Genomic DNA, 23,212 nt, shown 5'->3' on the forward strand with positions numbered 1-23,212 from the left:
TTTTTAACAAACAATGCAACCGACTTCAAGGTGCGCTAGAAAGTGGGAAAAATTATTTTATCTCTCTTTCTCCCAGCTCTCGTCCTATTGACCCGTTGAACGAGATTTCCTGTTCTCATGGCGAGAGGCGACACGCGGAAAATTTCATGGTCGCCCGTCGGTTTCGCGTGTCTTGCCTCGGTTTTCCATTGAAACAGCACCCTGTCTCTCTCAGTCTCGGGTTTCCATGGTGATTCCCGGATATGAAGCGGCTCGTAAAATCAATGGAACGAAGTCAAGCTACACAAGTAGTCGGGCGGAAGTAATTACGATATGAAGAACAACGAAATCCACGTGACAAAATCACCGTGCAGTTTCTTCCCGATCGACTTCGATGACATCAAGATCCTTCGTCGAATATTTATCGAGCCAGGGTCTGACCACGTTGGTCTATGTATTTCAAGGTTCCTTTGTTCTCGAAGCAATAAAGTCGCTTTTTTCAACTAACCTTGTCTTTTTCTTTTTTTTTTCATTTCCCTGTGGGTGTATATTGACGAGTCAGTTCTCGTTTACAGTATGCGCGACAGATAAAAGCACGATTTTACATTTTAATCTCGACTGAAAGGGAGAGGGTGGGATCGAAGGTCGGAACGAGCGCTTTGAAAGTAAATTGGCTTTCCTGTTGATCGCTACATTCATCGGCAATCGCGCGGGAGCCTGAATAATGATTCACCGATGGAGCAATACGGATCCTATAATTAATCCATACAGCAGAAAAGTTTCTCCATTTCAGTGGAATAACGAGGAATACGAAGATGTTTGTCAGGGATCCTATTTGATGCACGACTCAGCTCATTTGCCAAGTTTTATAACGCTTCTGTTAGAGGATCACGTTCACAAAGAGCCAAGCAATCTTGTCTGTTCGTCCCGACACGCTCTCGAGAGCTTCACGTGATTAAAGTCCCTGTACTTTCTCCGCCATGATGATCCACGCGACGTGGTCAGCCAACACTGTATTCGTGTGCATGCGGTTTCGTCTAACTAACGATGCAGCATCGCTCGTACAAGTTAATTTCAAGCGAAACACGTGTATACGTTGCATCTGCTGGCAACTCGTGCCATCAACGGTAACTTTCAATACGAAGATCGTGCTTTACCAGATCACAGCGAATGCGAGATGCACAGGAGGCACTGGAAGCTCGATAAATCGCATCGCCTTTGTTTTATGTTCTCTCGCGAGCTTGCCAACCGAATTACGAACAACGAAAATCGAACAAGGACGCACCGTGTCGTTTACGAGTGACACTCTATTTGAAACGAGATCCGAACCCCTTCGCGAGTTGGAGTTATCCGATACCGATGATGGATTACACTCGCGAAAGGGTTGAAACGATAAACTTGATTTCATTGCATGCAACGCGAGATCTATCGGCGTTATTATCTTTTTCTTTCTATCGTTTCACCTGTTTCATGGTCTTTTCCTGTTTCTACCACGCATTTTTACATACTATTCTCTTTTTTATAATTCTACCTCTACCTATCTGTATAACATTCTTTCTTGTGTTTCTATTGCACAGGCGCATCGCGGGCCGGCAGTCGTGCAGGTACAAAAATCTTCACGCAAAATTCCAAAATCTCTCAGTGCACAAAAGACACCTTAGGCGTCTTTAGTTTAGACTGTTCTTTTTTTATCCAACTAGAATGCGATTCCAAATTGGGATCAGTAGCAATTATTGTTAGTCACGTAGGTCGCAGAACGCTCTTAGTAGAGTGGGATTGTTAGAGCAAAATACTTGACGATAGATCGCTTTAATCGGACACTTAGCGATAGTTAAATCACTGAATGCCTAAAACGTTTGCGTTGCATAAATTTTTTCATTCAAATGTTTCACGATTATACATACCTACATAGTAGTAGACACGCGAAACTTAGTTTCCTAAAAAGTTAGAAGGTTTCAATTTTAAAATCAGTACTCTTGTATCGATACATTGCTCCGATTCGCCAATGTGCCTTCGAATCGATTCCAAATTTAACTCTTCGCGTACAGCATGAAAATTTTGAAAAAGCATGAAAATTTTCAGCTAGGCCGCATGGTTTCTTTGTGTATCAATGCGTTTCTATCTGTCGTTTCACCTTAGTTCTCCGATTAACCCTTCTAGTGCGATGCAACATCCGTTTCAGGAAGCTAAACCAGAATATCTAACCGTTTTACTCTTTTCTTTTGTAGGTAAGTGACTATCAAGCTCGTCGAAGCAGATATCCGGTCGGTAAGTCAGCTTGTTTCATTTTAAAAGCTTCGTAATATCACGTGAAAGCTCGATGAATTGATAGTCGATAGGGCAGAGCAGTGTGGAAGCTCTGGCTGGTCGGGCGCCTCCAGTGTCGGTACTATGCCCGACCTATACTACTTGCGCCGCGCCGCGGAGCGCTTATCGCCTGTCAGTAACTACTACAAAACGACAGGACACGCCTTTGTTCACCAAAGGTCATGATTTTGGGGGTCTCAGGCACCCCTAGCCGAGGTTGGGTCTGCTAACCTTATCTAATTTATTTTCTAATTCAAGACAAATTCATGATCCCTCGAAAACAAAGATATGTCAAATCTTGTCCACGATACATTTGACAAACGTGCAGTTTCACTCAGTTCAGTACCCTCTACGTATACTAATCGATGATATGTACATCAACAAATTATTTGACAATACTTAAAACGAATGATAAAGTGTTCTAGAAAGCATCACAGATCTGGAAACGAAAAGGGTAACGAGGCAGTTAAACTAAAATCATGAATAATACTCTGAATCGTTAAACGAAAGATGTAGATCGTCGCGTTTATCTGCACTCGTGTCACGTTAAGCTGAATTCGAGGATATGCGATTTATCTCTTTCGCAGAAATTTTCTATGGATAATTTAGTAGTTTCGACACACCAAGCTGTCGACAGGTACATTATATAAATGACAATCAAGCTGTCAACGCGAATCAGAGATATTTTATCACATATCGATCATGGAAAGTCGATACACAGTTTCATTTGTACCTTGAAACATTTCAGTCGAAATCCACAATTTAAATGAAAAGATCTTTCATCGAGATACAATGGAACAGCAGAAAATTTCTGACGCAGCGAATTAAGTAGATTAGTCCCGTGCGTGATCAGACGCCGATCGCGTCTGACCATCGCGGACCGATACCACTATCGCCGCTGTTGTTTCATGCTCGTCATAAAATAATCATTTCTGCGTACAGGAAATAGCGTTTCCGTGCCAAGGACGACTGCTAGCGTAATCTACCGATAGTCTCTCGCCTCGGTAGGCGATTCAACAGATATAACTACACGCGCGATCGTTACGTTAACGATTCCGTCGGAAGGAAGTAAAAAGCGAGCAACCGGGGGCCGAAGTGTGTCAGGTCGTCGGTAAACGGACTTGAACGGTGTTGAAAAAAAAATTTTTGATAAACGCCACGGACTCGCGTGCCCCGTTAGATAAAGTCACCGGGGCATAAATCAACGGACGGTGATCCTTTTCCTACTTTCTTATCGCGAGCTTACATCCAGCGTCGGGCTTGCAACGAGTCGTTCGCCGCAGCGGAAAGAACATTCCTAGGAGCACGACGAGCTATTATTCCGTCGCAGCTGGCTGCGGGGTTATTGGAAAGCTGCGCGTTCAACATGCACAGAATTTCCAAGGGTGTCGTTCGAACGGCCAAATAGAATTCACCAGGAATCTCTACCGTTTACTCCACCTCGAATTATCACAGCGGAGTCACCGAATTCCTATCAGACTATTCTACATCGTGTTTCCAAAATTTCTTTATCATGCTGATTCTTTCCTATACGACTTTAGAAACCGGTCAATATTGGGTTAATAACCTGAACTTCATCAGTCATGAATCTTCCCCTATATATCACGCTATCAACCCCCTAATCACCAGTTCTTTGAACAAACCGCCGGGTAGAAGTCGTGTAAATAGTAATTTAAAATGTTAGTCTCGGGGACGAGAAAAATATGGTGCAGTAAATGAGGGTTGATTATATTCTATCCGACGGTATGTTTTATAGAAGACGTTACCTTTGAGCGTTCGTTTAACGAACAGGAGGTTGCTAGTGGTTCTGACATCAGGTGATTGAGGGACCGATTACCCTTGGCTCTACTTGGCGAAAACGAGGACACGGGCCATTTTTCAACCCATACAGTTACAGAGGGGTTCGTAGAGCTGCTCCATGGTGAATATTAATGCATCGATTCACAAGCAAAGGAGATGCCGTTGAAAATATTGTATTACATTGCGTTTTTCTTTTCCCTTTATTTTTTAACCGAAAACAGTAATGGTAAAGTTATATTATTTCCTCAAGTTCGGTAGGAAGAAGGAGCCTGGAATTTCATCCTCTTCGATAACGAGGTCGTTTTGGGCGGCAGCCATTTTTCAATCCATTGAAAGAGTTCATGATATCGCTGTCGTGCGGCATTTTAATACCTCTCACGAATCGCGGTAATCTTGTTGAAAAATCGTAAAAACACCCCTGGCCAGAATTTCGACCTAAACCCCTGGATTCCAAGAATAGAACGAAAAAATATTCTCAGAAGGCATTTTCCTAACCGAGTAAATGCTTAACTTTTAATGACGTTCCAGGACTAATTTATGAGAGTTGTCGTCAAAACTTCTAACAGAGCTGTGGCCACGCCTTATGAAAATATAATAAGCGCATCCTCGACGAACGGTTCGTAAGCGACGAATAAATGTTTCATTACAATCTCACGATTTACATGAATAGTATCGGTCGTTTAGCGAATTCACACGATGACAAGTTGCTCGAAAAGGGTGGAGATAGAATTTGACTGGCTCGAAAAATCGATAGGTTTCTTCAACATGGCGTTCTATGCAAATGTCCCTTTTAATAGTCGAGATGAAAGGTCGAAGAGACTTCGATGTTTCTCACGAAATAGACGACGAGTGTTTGGATATGCGCTCCGGAAAGCGTTTCGAAAGGAGAGAGTAAGCACTCCGGTCAGATTATCTCCGAGCGCAATGCTCTCCAAGCTGTCTGCTTTACTTCTCTTTAATCAAGGTCAGGAGATGCTGCACGAGCCGTTTTAGAGGAAATGAAACGTTCGCCGTCTTCCTTGCCCTTCAATTTTCCAAATAAAACTCGACCTGATGCTCGTTTTCAGCGGATTAATGAGTTGAACGTTGCAGGGGTCATTGGTAACCAGGTCTGGTGCTAAATTTTGTCTGAAAAATTCTAGCTTTATCCGTGAACCAATGAGATTACAAACTTTGGCGTTCGTTTCGACGAACAAAGGAAACGTGTGCTTTAGAAATTCAAGCAAGTCGAGTGACGCGGCTTGCTTCTGCGTGTCGTTGCAGGAAAAAGGATATCGAAAGATATTTCGTTCTATGTTGAGGAATAATGGCACTGGAAAGCTTCACGGCTTTTCGAAGTCGTTTGTGTAATGCACGTCAAGTAAACGGGCTTGTGGCACCTGTCAATAGTTTCCAAAGGAAGTTGCACAAAAGCTTCGCCAGACCAGAAGGACCGTTTCTGTACCATTCTGTACCTACACATTTTTTTTATCACCAACCGTGTCCTTTGTGGACGAACGTCGAGAGCAAACGGAGAGGGGAGAGAAAAAACGCTTGCCACGGATTCGTTTAAACGTTACAGCAAAGTATTTCACGAAAGGACGTTTAAATACTTTATCAAGACACGCAAAGGTAGGCTCACCAGCTATAACGAAGGTCTGTTAAATACGCAAACTCCGTTCTCGAAATTTTAAGATGCCATAACTCTTGCAGCGTCGGATCACTTAGTCATACACCGCTCCCTTCCTCCGTTGCGTGGAAGATTTAGACCCGGAGACGGCTCGAGTCGTTGATTAGTAACAGTAATTAAACTTGGCAAGGGCGCGAGGGGAAATTATAAAGCTACAAATACCGTGGTTTACGCTCGTGGTACCAAGCTTCGAACTTCTTGCTACGTGTTCTCGAGTCCCATGGATTATCCTTTTGATTCGCTTGGCAACTTTTTAATTGCTTTCTAGTTCATACGATGGATCGATTTATGACTCATCGATTTAAAAGCACACTCAACGATACCAAAGGATCCGTAACTCGCGTGCTCCTCGAGTAATACGCTAGTCTAACTCGCTGTCAGCGCCGTATTTTCGGGAAATTAGTATTTCGAGCGGAAACCGAACAGGGAACGAGGGCTCGGTCAAGTACACCGTCCCTACGATCCCGTGAAACACAATTGCCAGGCAAAACCACAATGGCAGTTGGTGGTTTTGAACGATCGATCGACTGTGGAACAGAGACACCACTGTGCGTTTTTACCTCCGTGGATCTTAGGAAGGTCTTTGGATTGCATCGCAAGAAATCCCATCACTCTACCTCTGGGATTGAATTCTAATCTCATTGAATTTCGAACGTGGCATTCATCTGTTTCCCAGATGCATGGCCTCCCATCGAGTCTTTTGATATTTTGATTTCGAAAATGGTTTCATTTTAGCTTAATCGATTCGAGAACTTAAACTATATGAAAAATACAATGATCGAACGATCAAGCTTCTCTTGATACGGTCCAAAGGTAAAAATCTAGACGCAGCTATTGGTTAGCAGATGGGGTGGTTGGTGTCGGTGGATTTGGAAAGTTAACGGAAAGGCATTCACCCTAATTATGGCGTACGCGAACGTAGGAAACGAACGTTGGAGCACATTGGTCGTTGGTTCGGTGGAGCGACACGGATGATGCTCTCGGGGGTCCGAACAAGCTCCGGTGAAGCTCTGATAGTGGCGGTCTAGCGGGGTTTCAAGCCTGCGCGTTGCCCTAGAAATCGCAGACTTGGTGCGCGAGGGGCGCGTGGCGGCACCGGGGGTGTCAGTCACGGCCCATCTGCCCACCATCGAACACGTAAGTCCGTAAGCGGTTACTTTTTTCCTTCCCTTCTGTGAAACCACTTTCACCACTTTTACCCCTTTTTTCTTAACACCTTTTTTACCTTTCTACCTTTCTGTTTCTTTCGAGTTTTCTTCCAACCTTATCTGTCGAGGTTCCCTCTTCAGTCTTATCTCATCCATCGGCACAAGCCGTCCATTTCTCGATCTTGGATTTTGTTAAATAATTTTCTTTGATACATGGTCGACGTACATCGAAGAGAGGATTGAATTCTTGAGGAGGTGTGTGAAAGGAATAGGGTTGACACGGGGAACGATTCATCCGCCGGTAGTTTCAGTGATTATGTCGAAAATGGCGGGTACCGTGGTGCGATTCCGTGAAATCACCAGCTTCCGAATGTTTCCAAGGATAGAAAGCAAGTGTTTGGAGTTCTCTTAAGTGGAATCGTTTCTGGTCGGAACGAATCGTCACCTTCTTAGCAAACGAGTGAGACCCCGTTTCGGAAGCAAGCGTGTCCTCTCTGTCTCTTATCGCTCGACAGGAAATGGATTTCCTCCACTGAGCGTCTTTTTCTTGACTGAAACCCTCGATAAAAATGCTGTGCCTATCGTCTGTCGAGAACACTTTCCTCCACATTGTGTCGTTTGTTCGGTATTGTGCTTGTCGCCCGAATCGTTGACTCGTACTACTTGCTCCTTCGCTCTTAACGAGTTTCATTGGGATTCTGTGAGATTTTTTAAGCGAATCTCCGTGGAACGCGATTGAATACTTGCTAGTGATCGTAAACCATGCTATTAGTACAAAGTTTCACGCTGAAACGTATAATTACCAAGAAAATTTTCACTTTTTCGCCAAGTTCTCGAGTTTGACAATTTTACGCTTCTTGTTTTCCCTTGCTACAAACGTGACATGTGATACGCGTGTAACGACTTGAACTTTCAAAAAGTCTTATCACATTCAGCAAAAAACTTTCTTCACTCGCAAAGAATTACTCCTTAATTATGGGACTATCAGTCACTTCACGTAGTGGCTAGAGCAGTCTCCCTTGAGGTTGAAATTTCTCACCTCGTAATCCGCTGCTCTGTGTCTACATGTCTGGAATATTCTTCTAGGAAAATAACCTTCGAAATTCCCCAGATGTTCTTTCGCTAGTGCTATGTACGTCGACCAGTAGAATATTCATGTTGCACGTCGCGTGGAGTGTTACGTAAGGTCAAGCTGCTCCTTCGAGGATGCTGCTGGAAATGACCACGTGCGTTGCAGTCGCTGATAAATACGAGTATTCGTCTATCTTAAGTTAACCAAGAAGGTGCTCGAATCCTTTAGTTCAGAAATGTCAATGAAAAAAAGATGAGACTGAAGAAAATGGAATTTTTATCCCACTTTTCCCGTCCAAAGTGTTAGAAAAATACTTAACTATTTATTAAGAATATTTCCATCCAGATAAGCACCAAATGTCTCGTGCGGTCTATTTAGCCCTTTAGTGTTTAAGCATTCTGCACGTTCATCGTTTTAGAGAGTGCAGGTAATTGCCTCTCGACCAAATACATTCAATCGCAAACGCGTTTGAACGAGAGGGCGAGAGCTTTTCTCTGTTAATGCTGATTTGTTGCCAGTACGTCAAGGCTGTTTGACAATCGACGCTGAAACCGACAGTTTAAAACAAGCCTGAGGTCCATTTAATAGGAGGATGCATCGCGATATTATGCGTTCGGTATTCAAGAGAACACGAACGTCTTCCTGCAGAGACACGATAAACCGCGAGTGCCCGAGATTGATACGGTACCTTTTCAGCTTTTTACTCGTCGCCCTGGTACTTGAAATAGCCAGTGGGACATTTAAGCGCTGGGAAAACGGAGCGTACGAAAATTTCATTTCGTTTCGCTGCTCTGTCCACATTTTGCATAATGAATTCGTGGGCCGGGATTTGAATACCACGAGAATCGATTCACTACCGTAATCTTCTCTTTGATGCTACTTTGTTTCTGAGAACAAAGTGAAGATATTAACGCGTTGGCTGTCACCTATTCCACATGCCGATTCGATAAGAAGATTATGGAAGCCCGTAAAGTTATGAGACGACTATGGGTATTAACTGATCTTATCGTGTCGCATTTGCTTGCCGGTATTCTCGAAATTTTCACGCACAAAGATCGTAATCGTGAGTGCCGTTTCAATCTCGGGGAACTCGTCTAGAATGTCGACCAGTCACTAATCAAACCTGTTGCCGGTGCGATAAATTATAGCAATTAATACGGGTATTGCGTGCCGAGCGTTGTTAAAGCACAAAGCCTTGAAATAACTCTTCTAAAGTTATTATTTCGAAAACAGAAGCGCGAATGAACCGCGAAGAATTTTTAGTTACCCTGGAAAGGATTTTACCCATCGAAAAAAACAGGGCAAGGGAGTTGATTACACGCGTTTGCAATCTGAAGCTCGTTGTAACCGCATGTTTTAATTATCCAGCGTGAAGATCCGAGGGGTAGATATGTATCTGAAAACCGTAACATAGCTGCACGAGAAATATACGAGGGCCATTGATCGCGCCTTAAGGTGCTCGACCCTAATGCAAAACATGCGAAAATACCAGCTAAATTGACAGTCGCGTGAGTCGGCGAATGAATTTTTTATCAACGGTTCGTCCGTTTTTGGAAGTCTAACTACCCACGCGTGTCACGATAAGGAATTATTTCTGAACGTCTTTCAGACACATCAAACGTGCACGATATCGAAAAATATTTCTCGTTTTTTCTTCAATCTCTTTTTATTCCTAGTCAACGATTTCAATAGTGAAATTTAGTCACGAAAAGAGGAACAGTGACAAACGATGCCTGTGTAAAACTATCACGTTGACGATACGCGATTTCCGTAGAAATATCGCCAGAAATGATACACCAGGAGGAGCTACTTGAGAAACCCCGATGATATTTCACCGTACGATCTTGGGGTGCTTCCACTTTGCTCTCGGCTCGAGGGATCGAGAGATACAGCTTCGTAGCTTTTTCTAAGGGAAGAGGAAAAAGGAACAGTGTTTCGCAGAGACGAGATTGAATTTTCAACGACAATTTCCTTGCAAGAATTAAATGACGCGATGGAGAGTCTTCGATAGGAGATCGATGCAGGCAAAATGGACTTTTTCAATAATTTCTTCCTCCACCTTTTCTAAAGTTACGCTCTTCCCAATACCCGAGCTTTCCGAGATTTAATGGCGCCCGATGGAACATGCGAAATAAACGAGCGGCAAGGTTCTTTTTAAAAGAACTTCGAGACTCCCAGGAGACCCGACGTACACTTTGAGAGGTACTTTTTTTTCTTCGCTGCTGTTAGAGGATAATGCAAAAGTTGCCAGGACAAACGAGAACCTGTCTCAAACGTGTATGCTTCGCAAAAAGCATTAAATATAGTTGGTTCAAAATAGGCTCGATTTATTCAAGCGATAATCACGACAATCGTGCTTCCTCGCGATGTATCTCCCTCTCGTTTTTCTCTTTGTTTCCTGCCTACCCTTCCGTTCGTTGTCTGCACTGTCTTCGGACCTCTGACTGTTTCTCCCCCGATTCTTCCGCTTTCGCATCACTCGAAACCTCTTGCGAACGCCTAGTCACGCGAGCAGACACTCGAATTTTCATTGCAATTGAAATCGATACGGTGACGCGACTGTAACGATCGCGATTCATAAATTATTGCTGCTCGTCGTCGGGTATTCGATTGGAAAACAGACGGCAATGAACCAATGACTAAAGGAGGCGATATTCTTAAAGAAAGCGCTCCAATTTCGTAAATGGACGACTTGGTGGAATCAGCTTCTTTCAGAGTTACTATGCTACCCTGCGTTGCAACCCTTAGCATTATGTTCCAGACGATTACAGGGTTCTTTTCTGTACCCTGAATGACCATACAGTTCCACTTGGCCATCGTTCAACTACCTTTCTTCTTTTTCATCTACTTCTTCTACTTCTGTCGATGAGGAATTCTTGCAAGGCAAAAGCTTTACCTACGCCACTGGGTTGAGCCTACCGCTAATTGGTGCAATTATTTCGATTACTTCTTCGTCGACCATTCTCGAGGCTCTTATTCTTGAGCCGCGTATTCCAGCGTAATTTTCCGCCACCAGAGGCATTACGAAATTACTTTTTTTTTCCTACAATGAAAGCTACGGGGCCGTCGATCGGAGCAGATTCCTGCTCATTATCGTAATTAATCTCGAATACGCTCATTCAGACCGTGGTAATCTGTTGCTCTCCGCCACTTGAATCCCCGAACGGTTCTTGGCACTTTTTTTTCCCGCTTCCAACTCGTTCCTTTGACGAGCGGTCAAAGCGTGAAAACGAACGATCATTCAAGCGTTCGCGGGTAAATAGCGAACGACAGAACGTTTTCGACGGGTTGCCCTGCCCTCCTGCAGTTCGATATCGTAAGTAGGACGTGAACCTGGATGGTACGCACGCGCACGCACACCTTTACACGCGTACACCGGGTCTTTTTCGGCGTAAATCCCTTCTGTAAATAGTTCGAAGAGAGATTGCAATCGGTTTGAAGATAGTCCCCTGAGGGACCACGGAATCGGTGAAATTATTAAACAAACAATTAAAATAGTTAGTTAATTACTTGCTCAGTTAGTTAATTCATTTCTGTCGAATGGCTTAAAGGGTTGTTAAATGTACATTGAACGTAGTTTTATTAGAACGACATTTAGCAAGTCGTTTCGTTTAATTTAAGCCTCTCCATTGTCTTTTGCTATTAAAATAAGGCGCAAACGAGAAATTTTATTGTTAATGGCAACAGGTGCACACTGTCTTCGACCAGATTCGGTTTTCTCGTTGCACCTCGCGTAAGCTTCATCCATTCTTCGTGACGTTAGACACTACTTGTTTCAAAAAATTTGTCGGCGAAATATACGGCGTGAACCTCGTCGATCTCTGTCCAGCGTACACGGAAGATTCGTTTACGTAGCACGGTAATACGTAACGCGGAAATTTTACGTCGTATCGTTGGCCACGCTCCAGCATCGTCGGCGTCGAAACGCTTCTTCGGATCCTTTCTCGTTGACGGTTTCCATAAATCAACTGTTCGTCGCGACCGCCCCACGAGTATTTTTCTACGTCCTCGAACTAACAACTCGGTGAAACAACGTAGCATAATGTAGCACCGCGGACCTGCGTTTAAAGGGAAAAACGGAACACTTTCCGCATTTGTTCGCCACGAATCCGCCTCGTAAATCTCGCGTCTCGGTTGCGGAACGATATCATCCACCGGCGGTGTATCGATTACACAGCGAACAGTCCTTGCCGGCTCCAAGTCGTTAATCCTTGTTCTTGTATTCATGGAGGACTGCTTAGCTTTACGGTCGCAACAAAGCCTGCCCCATAATTCGTGAAAAATTTTCGTTGAAAAAAGGGATTTAACGCGAGCTTGCCGTCGGCTATGAAATGCTAAGGGACGGCTTACAAAAACCTGACGCACGCGAGTCGCGGAAAAGCGAACGGGTTTCTGCCTGCGGTGTCTACCATTCAGCTCGGGATTACCAAATTTTTTCATCAGAGCGACGGTTCTTTACGAGCATCCGTTAACGTCGCCCCTTACCGCCACGTTAATTTTCCTCCCTTCGATTTTGACCTGACGGATGTTCGTTGCCAAAACGGCAATTTAGCATGAAAACTGATTGCCGTTAGCCGATAATCGCGTAAGATCCTACTTCGTGACGGTATCGCGAACGACACTCGGCGCAGGCTGCAAGATACGGCTGAAAAGATGAAGAGCGGAGGACGTTGGATTGAAGAGGGTGCAGGATAAAGGACGGAGGATGCAGAACGGAGGATGGAAAACAGAGGTCGGAGGACGTCGAGGGTGGAGGTGGGCGCAGCATGGGAGTGATCAATACTACCTCCACACCAAGTTCCCGCGGGAGTAACAAAGATGGAACGGGACGCGGGGAAGACACGATTTTCGGAAAGATTTCTCTCGAACAGCTAGCCACTTCAGAACGAAAATTATGAACGTTTATGACCTTTTACATTTGGATACTCTGATACGAAATTACGCAGCTATCAAATGCAAGATGATGTAAATGGGAAATGATGAAATTAACATTCATGGTATGGGACTTCGTACGGAACCTCGGTTCTTGGAACTAAAGCAGAGATAGCTTTATGGAAGGTATCTACGGATAAGGTACCGAGAACTCAGCCTACATCCGAGATTCCCGAGAAACCGGAAGGCGGATTCGATGAAATATGAACGCTAAGCGATGTCGAGTGGGAGCAGTACGTTTCTGATTTGTCGTTTTCATTATTAATCACCAGCTTACCGAGAAGTTTCGAACGGAACAGACGAGACCCGATCTCCCTAGAAAATTGCAATTCGCTCGTGCGAACGGGCAGAAATTTGTCTCGGCACACTTACGTTCCATTGCACAAGTTGCTGAGAAAGGATGAGGATTTCAATTCGCACTTTTCAACTCAAGACGTTTGACATTTGTTACGTTGCGACGCGTGATTATTGCTCCTTCACGTGGATAATACTCTTTGAGACGTGGTTTAGCTGCCCGCGGCATGCGATCGTTTAGGGTAACAAAATAATTGCCCAATGGGGTATTGAATTGTGCAAACCTCTACTGCACGAAACTCGCGGAATAAATCTAAAAGTTTGACGTTGCGGAGAAAGAATGTCGTTCCTTACATTATCCGAACAGAGAATTTGCATTGAATTTATGGGATAATTATACAAACGAACGTCACGTAATCAGATATAAGGGAACATAAAATGAAAAGCGCACTAACGTTAAAAGAGCCGTGACGTGCTCGCGTGGTTGAAGTATCGGGTTCGTTAAAGAATTGGAACGAGCTGGCAAATCCGTCTCGATTGTCTCCCAAAGGAGGATGAAGCGAAAGATTATCGGGCCAAGTGATTTTCGCGAACAGGACAGTGTTTGTTAATTTTATTCACCCGAGGCAGAGAATGCGGATCGAAGTCAGGGACACGGCGTAACGGAGGAGGCACGCAGAAAGCGAATAATAGAGTGAGTCGAAGGAAAGGATAGAGGGTGGACGATATAGCGGGATCGGTTCGCTAATGCGTGACTGGGGGCTGTTAACCTAAACAACGGGCCGCACCATCGATAGCCCAGTAACTCGGTTCCTCTGCATACCAGCAACGTGCATACGCGTTTATCGGTTCCATCGGCAACCGACTGACACACATGAACGACGGCCGCGTAACGAACCGAACACCACCCATTAAAACGTCGCGTTTGATTCTCTTTTTATGCTGAATAATGGACATCGACGAGTTTCCGTGCAAACCTGACGCGTTACGCGTTTATCCACCCACACTGTTTCCACCTTGACCATCATTCACAATGTAGCGCTACTAGAGGGATCATTCGTAATACCAAGATTCTAGCAAATCCTAAACGCTACAACCACAAGCATCAGTCTGGCTTCCGTGGCTTCGCGTCTGTCTGAGATTACATCGATTCTCTTGTAATCCTTTATTCTAGTGTAAATTTATTCTATTCTATATACGTAACTTTCGATCAGAAAGTGATTTTTATTTGTACGAACAACATCCAAAGTGTCTGCTGCTTCAGCGGATACAAGGCCGCTAGAGCGGCGTTTTGTCCCGAATAATCGTTTAGTAGGAAGCCAGTATAGTGGTACTATCGAAAGGGTTAATCGAATTTTAAGCTACGTCAGAGGGCGAGGCCGACGCCACGGTCGTCGCGACGTAACACACGAGCCTGAAACGAGGAAATCGTGACTGGCGTGGCAAGTAATTGTAAATTCGTCGTGACGAGATAACGCGCAAATAAATTTTCGTCAGGATCCCGTTCAGACACTCTATGTTCGATACTCGTACCGAACTTCAAGTCCTCATTGGCATCCCCCTTTTTCGAAACTTTTTAAACGGTAAATCAAATGGTTTGGCGTGAAAAATCTTCCTGTCGATCATGTTTACTAGGCTCCACGAGATCGGCCTTAAACGGTGTCTCCCTTTAAGGAACCAGGGTACTTTTGTTCCCCTCGAAGTAGGCCAAAGTTTAGATTAATCTTCCCTGTTAGAACGCGTCGTTCTTTTACACGGACAAACTTCCCATCGGTGAAAACGAGTCTTCTCGATATCCGCATAATCTCCTGAATTTCCGCAGGACCTTCTCCTCCAGGAGTTCGTTATCGACGATCCGATTTCGCGGTTGGTCGACCGCATTTATCGTGTCGGGTTCGCCGGCTTCGACTGTAGCGTTTTCGTGGACGCGATCCGACGGAACGGGGCGGGCTCGTGACACGATTTAAAGGGAGGAAAAATCGGCAATGGATCGGAAGGAAATATTACCTCGAAACGTAGGAGGATGAAATCCGATATTTTAATTTCGAGAGGAGAATGATTGCAGGACGGTCGATACACGCATGCCCGATTAAATCGTTTGCTCGAGGAGAGGCTGTTAGCCCTGGACAGGGCAGAAATTGCAATTTTTCAATGAAACTGCTTCTCAGGAAATCTCATTCGAGTTTCAATGGGCTGCTCTTATCGACGTTATTACTCCTGTCGTTCGAACTATCGTTACCCTGATCAAGGAAAATCGAATCTCTTCTTCAGCTAAGGAAACGACGCGAAACTTTAGCATGGAAGAGTTGAAAATCGTTCATTGAAAACGTTACTAGAATTTTGACGCGACACAAAAAATACAGTACATACTATCCACCTAGGTGTGTCATCCGCGATAGAAGTCAGGTCAGATACGATTCGTGGAAACATACATTCGCGCGTGTCTGATTTTAGATTACAACATTTCGATCGATAGAGGGTGTAATTTATTTAAGCGTTACACGAGAACTCGAAAAATCGAAATTAAGCGAGCAATCGAGTGCGCAATCTTTTAGAGAAGCTACAAAAAAAATTAGAATTATTTCGTTTCGAGTATCTGTTTAAACATTTTGATAGCTTCTCCCGCAGTTGGTTTCCTGTGCGGAATCGATTAAGTAGATCCAGCTGTACGTGCGCGGCCACGCCTCGAAAAGCAACCTGTAACAACACGGCCGTCAGATAGCATTTTTAACGGAGCTTTTACGCTTCTCTCTCGCCCCGTTATATCGTTCGTTATAAACGTAAAACGCTACACCGGTTTGTTATCCGAGCGCCATTCGATCTTACTGCCCTGTCGCTAGTTGACGTATTATCGTACACAGTTTTTAAAGCCTTTATTAGCGCGCGATGTCAGGGCATGCAATACCACATCCTCTGAACTAGACTAGCGTAGGAAAACTTTAATTTCACCCGGACATGTTGTCGTTTCACGGGGTAGTTTCGAGTGCGACGCTTTTCAAGGGAAAACTACTCGTCGGTACCTATTGTTCGTTGGTTGCTGTTTCAGGTACGAATAACACGGTTCGCTGCATCGATTTAAACTTCTTCCATTTAGCTGACACGTTCCGCTCGAAACGCGCGATTTTTGCCTCGTTACAGCAAAACGCATCTGACCCGATATTTCTAGAAAAACTCAGTCCGTGTAAACTGGTTGTTCGTGGAAAAATGTCGACAACGGAAGAAGAACGAGAACAATTTTTCTATGACATTTCGTATCCGGCAAATTCGAGTCGGTGTTAAATTAAACAGGATACAGAGCAGCGAAGCTATTAACGTGCAAATTGAATTATTTTGTAACTCGTTGGACGGGTAAATTGCGAAATAACGTTTCAAGCGCGAAACCCGGAAACCGTGCAGGCGTCGCGGTGAATTATTTCAAACAGGGGAACGCAAGAGGCTCGTTTCTCACTCGAACATTACGTTTCCTACGCGAAACTACGCTAAACCGTAGCAGCGCGGAAACGGCTCGCTTTTGCCTCGCGTCGATTTGTTTTCCTTCGCGAAAATCTATCGAGGCGTCGAGCGAGCGAATTTAATTAGAAAAAGTTTCGCGGTTCAGACGCAAACGCTGCTCATTCTACTTTCCTTCTCATCCTCCTCAACAAGGCTCGTCGACTCCTCTTCAAAGCACACTTCAAACCTCGAGTTTTCGCGTTTTCCTTCCTCCTATCACAGTTTAAACGTTTTTTCCCCCCTCCCATGAAAAGCGAACAACACCGCAAGTGCGAAAATCTTCGCTTAGTTTTAACCCTCCGGCTAAAGCAAAGGTAAAAGGCAACGCGTACTGGCAACAAATCAAAGGAGAGAAGATAATCCTCCACTTTTTAAAGATAATTGATACAATCCCGGTTTTTTTTCGTCTGAAACCACTGTTGATTGAGAAGGGTCGATCTTAGGTGTTCGACCATCCAGTCCATCAACGAACCCCTTTCTTTTTAGATTCATGGCCATTGTTACAACAACTAATGATCGATCGATCGAGCCATGAAGAAGCATCAGCCGCGGCTCGTATCGCTTGGAATGTAGTCGTTTGAAGGAGCGTATAACAACGGACGAGCTCGCAACAAAAGGAAAGAGGAGAGAATAAGAGGGGACGTTGTATTTATCGAGAAACGTCGAGGACGAAGAATCTACCGGAAATAACGGTGACATAGCGACAGGCAAATGTTCTCGTCGAGCTTTCGCGAGAGCCCGTCATCGAGCTACACACCAGAAGCGACAGGAACAAAGAGATACCAACGGCGACGTGAAACGTCGCTCGTCCACGGTGTCAATTTCCAGAGGATACTCGAGGAACGAGGAAACGGAGTCTAGTCAATCCGCAGGCAACCATTGGCTGTGTATATCCAGAAAATCATAATCGATAGTGTTCAGAGATCTCGTCTTTTCGGTCGCGCTTGTGAAACACGGCAGGAGCTAGTAGAAGAGGTCAACGATAAGGCCGGCGGCCAGAGGAGATGACGTCAATATTAGTTCTAGTCAAGTGATAATTACGAAAAGGGGCAAACGGAAGAATCGTAGATATCTCGTAGTACAAAAGTAGCGTCGCGAATTTCAATCTACATCAATTTCAATCAATCAAATCGTAGAATCGCGAGTTCGTAATTCAACGATAATCCGTGTGATCGAGAAGCAATAATAGTCTACCTTAGTTAATTTCGTGAATCCCGAATCGCGAATCACCGGCAATTTCCTGCTAGGCTGTGGTTCGTTGTGTGTGTTCCCGTCGAGCCCGACGAAGCTGCGAAAAAGAGAAACGAAGGGAAAAGAAAAGAGAGTGCACCGGCAGAATGGCGTTCGCGGCGGCGAGAATGATCCTTAAGGATAAGCGACGGAAGGCCAGCAAAGAGGACTTCGCGCCCCGAAATAGGAGCAAGGTAACATCGACGAGATCTTATTTGCAGAACCGACTAACTCGAACACGGTTTTCTCATTCGCGTCCGACGACGTTGATCACGCTGATACTACGACACAGATTGTTTCGTGATTTGAAAGATTGACAAACTCTTTCTGCATAGATCAGGTTAAATTAACTGGAACATCTTTCACCTCTCTTTCCCGCTGTCACGTTTCAGTAGATATCTTTCTGTAACACTTCTCAATGATATTATCGAGACTTGACACATGTCACTTTTTATTATCCTCGTGTGTGATATCCAGAGAAGCATATCAAGTTCTACGTAATCTTGCGATCGAAAAATCGCCACGCAATGTCGCAGTTTAAAAAGCAACGATCGTGAAAAGCTGAAGCAACGATAAATAAATACTTGAATAAACGTTCGCATGAATCTCGTTCGTTGTGGAACAGATTATGTACGTAAAAACGATTCACGACGTGCGGAATGGTAGCGCAGACACCTACACGGCTGGGAAAGAGGATTGGACGCACAGGGTGCATACTAATGAAGACACTAAACGCGCATCGTTTAGAACGATAATGTCGGGAAACGTTTCCTCGACTTTATTACTTCCTCGTAGAAAATCGGAAAAGGTGTACTTTTTATTTTAGTTAATACACTTTTCACTTAAATTCTCCGTTGAAATATTGGCGATTAACTAAAATACTCCTATGCTTTTTGCAAAAAGGAGCGTTCAAGAGTATTTCACGCTCAGACGGAAAAGGATTCTTCGTGAGTTAAATCTGTGCCGTTCATGGGAGCTTTTAGAGAGCTTTTACGGTACCAGGTGGCCTTATACTCACTCTTCTCTTATGTATACCAAGGGATTCCTTTTTTCTCTATTAAGAGAATCTTAGCTACTTTGCTATGAGCCATCTTTTCCCTACTTCTCCGGGACAAAGAGTCAACCTTTTTCGTTTCTTCTAAAAGCGATACGCGGCCTAAATCGTGCGAAAAAGATTGAGATAAATGATAGAAAAAACTGACACACTTCAGTTTCTCGATTGAACGAAAAGTTGCAAGAAAATTGACAAAAAACTTATCGAACATCGTAATCTTTGGCACGAACGTGGGCCCAACCAGATGTTGGTTTTCAGTCAATCGTTCAGACAACAGGGTGTAAGAACCTTGAATTTTTGGGTCAAGGTTAATTTTAATAAATCTTCATCGATTCGAAAATGTAGAATCATCTGTGAGAACTATGACAAATAATTTCCTTACAACCACAACCACGAAATACTGGCAAGAGGCAACCGTAAGAACATTAAGGAAGTTCGTTACCAGCTTATGCCCTACCACCGGAGCGGAAATTAAATCCGCTTCTACCGGACGATGAATTTTTTCCATTTCATTGTTCGAATGTCCTCTCGCTCGGCCTTTTTCCGCTGCTCATTCTCGCGGCTAATTAAGAGGCTATCGACAAGCAGTTGCAACATGCCAAGTAATTATCGACTTGCTTGAAAGGCGAATCCTCGCCATGCAAAAAGATTTCAGCAGACAAAGTTCAAGCAGTTTCAAATCTATTTTAGATTTCACCGTATGTGCTCTCATCATATTTGCGCCAAACGGTTTCTCCTGCATCGCGTCGTAATTTCTGGAAAATAATAAGCCAGCATAGCCTTCGACACGGTGCAAAGTAGACTGGTGTATCTCGACGCTAGCCAGTTTTATCGCATCTCGTTTGCGTTAACCAAGCCGTTTCACAAGCCGTATGTTACTGTCGTTCCTGTTATCGACCACTAGGAACTCTATACACGACTCATCGTACATGCATTTTCCCGCTGGAAACACCTGACACGTTTATTTTCAACAGACAGGTAACACGTGAAAGCAGAACGGTACGTGGTCAAAGATTCTACTATTTACGATACGTTTATCCGCGACAACTCGCGTCGAACGTGGCACGTATCCTAGCGTAAATTGCTCCCAGGTCGCTTAATTGTTTCGCAAATTTTCACTCGACTGGCCGCGCGACCGTAGAAATATTCGACGTGTCCATTGCGCTACTCCCACGGCGAGCATCCAATTAGCGAACATTTACGGTTGACCGGAATTTTAATGATCTATGACCCTCGGTAGACCACGCTTTTTCAGCCTGCTGAACTTTCTATCGCCTCGTTCAATGGAAATTAATTCTATTTGTTGCAAGTTTCCGATTAACGTTTCCTTCTTGACTGCCTTTCGTTGCAAATTCGATGTCGGACACGCTATCGCGATTGAATTAATCGTAGAGAATACTTCGGAAAGCAACGAACCAGGCGAAACGTGCTGAACATAACGAGCGGTTAATTGAGCGTGAAAACGCATTCGTTCACGGTGCACACCTTGCCACCGCTCATAACACTGTTGCAGACTAATCGAAAATTATACGGAGGCGTACTACTGGACGAGTGTAACTGCCACGAGTGAAATTAATTAACACGCGAACCTCGAGAAAACCCCAATTAAAAAACGAGCGCGACGACAGTTTATACGAGCTTCGAGATTCATGCGAACAACGCGAGTCCTTGTGAAAATCTACCCTTAAAATGGAAGTTACCGCGCTGAAGAATCAACACGAACCTTTTCTTTCCACTTTGTCACGAGATACTGTCTCTTTGCTTCTCCTAAATGCTTTGGTTGTACAGAAATATGAGCTACACGTAACTCTGAGAGACACGAAAACTTGCCTCTGAACTGTTCAACACTGAGAACTCACGCTATGCTGTCGTCTATGTTCGGTGTGCACTGCTGTTAATACGCTCTACTACCACGATGTACATACCGTGTTTACGAAAATGACAAATTTCCCGAGATCAGTTCGTGTATGTACTTTCCTCGCCAGCAGGGAACGTCTGTCTTTGGAAAATATCCTTACTACCATCTGTAAGCTTCAGTGGGATGGAGTTGAAGAAGTTTAGGGAGAGACTATTCTCTGACGACCTTAACCCTTTGAGTACTCCGAAACAATGCAAGCATTGTGTAAATGGATACTACGAATGCTATCACTGTATGTTTGCCGAAATGATTTTGCACAAAAGGGTTAATAATTAGAACAGTTTTCGATATAAGGGACTTTCTCTGCTGGCCCTCTCGATGGATTTTCTAGCAACAATGTTTTCTTCCTCCTTCTAACAACCTTGCATCTAATCTCTCTCTAAATACATGCGTGTACTCTCTTTGAACTTACAGACTACTATGCACTCTCGTCCCTCAGACTATCGGCTCGATACTACCACGCGCCCGTATTAAATTGTAACCAGCTCTATTCCATGTATCTATCTATTCTGTACCATATCTGTATTTGTACTTTTCCAACTGCAGTGTTGTGTGGTGATTGGTGACCTGTACTGTACTTGTGTTTGCAGGCCCGCAGCGCCAGTACAAGTAGCTTTAGAAGCCTGAGCCAGGTACATACCAAAATGACATAATCCACATATAGCTGAGAAATTAGTGATACTAGCTACTTTAGCTGGACATAGCTAGACACTTAGAGTATAGACATTTAACATTTGCTCGTGCGTAGATTGCGTAGAGGACGCGAATTTCTCTCGTTTCCTGTTTCTCGGAGAGCAGATTAACTAACCCAGTTACGTTCTACCGCGTTGTTACGTTCATGATCGCCACACCATTAACGTCGAGTACGAGACAACGAACGACCGACCCTAAGTCACCGCGATTAGTCGACCGTAATGAAACGCTTATCGCGAAACGGTATACGGAACGGTAGGCTCTACGACCACGGTTTACATAGTTCTGTTTTATACGACAGAAATATTCAACGGTAGTACACGTTCGTGTATATAGTACATGCATGATGACGGTTTTCTATTTTCACACGCAGAGAATAGGAATGCTGAATGAGGCATGCCACCTGTACGCACACCCCCTACGAAACTTCCAACCCATAGAATCTTGCATGTCTTTTACCCTCTTGTCTCTTAGTCCACAATCTTCTACGCGTGCATCCCTTCTTACTTAATCTTTCTTACTCACTCACCTCTCTCTTCTTCTTCTTCTTCTCTTCTGTACTTTTTCTCTTCGACACAGTTCGCGGCGATTCTTGCGCGAGGAGCAAAGTAAGTATAGGAAGTGAGAGGAGTAGAATTTTGTGTAAAAAAAAAAAGGGTAACACAAGTTCGTAGACTCAATGTCGCCGTGCTCGATATCAGACGAACCGAATCGGCGACACGGACCTTGTTATTCGCGACAGGTCGTTATTTACGATAACGCGGACTGCTAATCCCGAAAATGGACTCCGGTAACTTTTTCACGGTGAAAGTCGCTCGAATCGACCCTGGATCTCGATCTAAACACGATTCGATAATTAGCAGCGCTTTTTTCGAATGATGCGATGCTGATTCGATCGAGGCTGAGGCAAAGAAACCCCAGGCTGATAATTAATTCTTGCCTCGACTTTCGACCGTCGAGTTTCCTTCGCCAGCAGCGTTTCTCTGTGGTTTTGCATATTAATTACTGGGACCGCGAATCGTGCTCTCTCTGTGGGCTATTTAGACGGGAACCGTTTGATCTTGAAACCACTGGACTGCAATGCGAGCGACGGGGCGTGGTGCCACGGCTGCGCTTTTCGTCCTCAATCGAATAGTTATCCGACACTTTATTGCCTTCGTTCGAGAAAATATTTGACCGAGTAATAAGTTCTTTCCAACATTTAAGCAAATTCCAAAGATGTTGCTAATTAATTCCATATCAATCACGAGTCGATGATTAAAATTTAATCAGAATATTATTGATATTGCTCGTAAGTCCGTTCAGAAGAACGATGGATATCGGTGGATCGTTTGTGAGGGTAAAAAAAGCCATCGATATTTCACCCCTCGTCCTGTTTCGTTGGTGAACGTTGAAATCTATCGCTTCCGGAATGCAGCAAGGGAGCAACGAATTCCTGCCGCGCCAGACAAACTACAGAGGCGCGAGGCGATCCGTTTTCGGGACGAGGAGCCTCTTCCGGAAACAAACGGGCCGAAAACGGCCTCTATCGTAGATTAAGAGAGGAGAAAGTCCGGGTGAATGGCATCTTAGGCCCTCGTTCGGAGCACCCTTCTGACAAGTAGTCGTCGGATATAAAAGCAAT

The 23,212-nt window shown here is 44.3% G+C and overlaps 1 protein-coding gene across 4 annotated transcripts in view; it reads left to right on the forward strand.

Annotated features, from left to right (window-relative positions):
* Positions 1 to 23,212, forward strand: part of LOC114877073 (neo-calmodulin-like) — a 57,939-nt gene that overhangs the window by 12,322 nt on the left and 22,405 nt on the right. The window contains exons 1-3 of one of the 4 annotated variants that reach the window (XM_029189196.2): positions 6,869 to 6,892; positions 17,180 to 18,117; positions 21,486 to 21,527. The exons of 1 other annotated variant lie outside the window; for it this stretch is intronic. In XM_029189196.2, the coding sequence (XP_029045029.1) occupies positions 18,031 to 18,117; positions 21,486 to 21,527 (129 nt within the window). In that variant the 5' untranslated portion in view covers positions 6,869 to 6,892; positions 17,180 to 18,030. Of the gene's footprint in view, positions 1 to 1,556; positions 1,584 to 6,868; positions 6,893 to 17,179; positions 18,118 to 21,485; positions 21,528 to 23,212 lie in introns of those variants that run through there. 2 more of the 4 variants (XM_029189197.2, XM_029189198.2) reach the window with 2 other exon arrangements.

The sequence above is a fragment of the Osmia bicornis genome, chromosome 14, assembly GCF_907164935.1.
Source record: "Osmia bicornis bicornis chromosome 14, iOsmBic2.1, whole genome shotgun sequence".
NCBI lineage: Eukaryota > Metazoa > Arthropoda > Insecta > Hymenoptera > Megachilidae > Osmia > Osmia bicornis.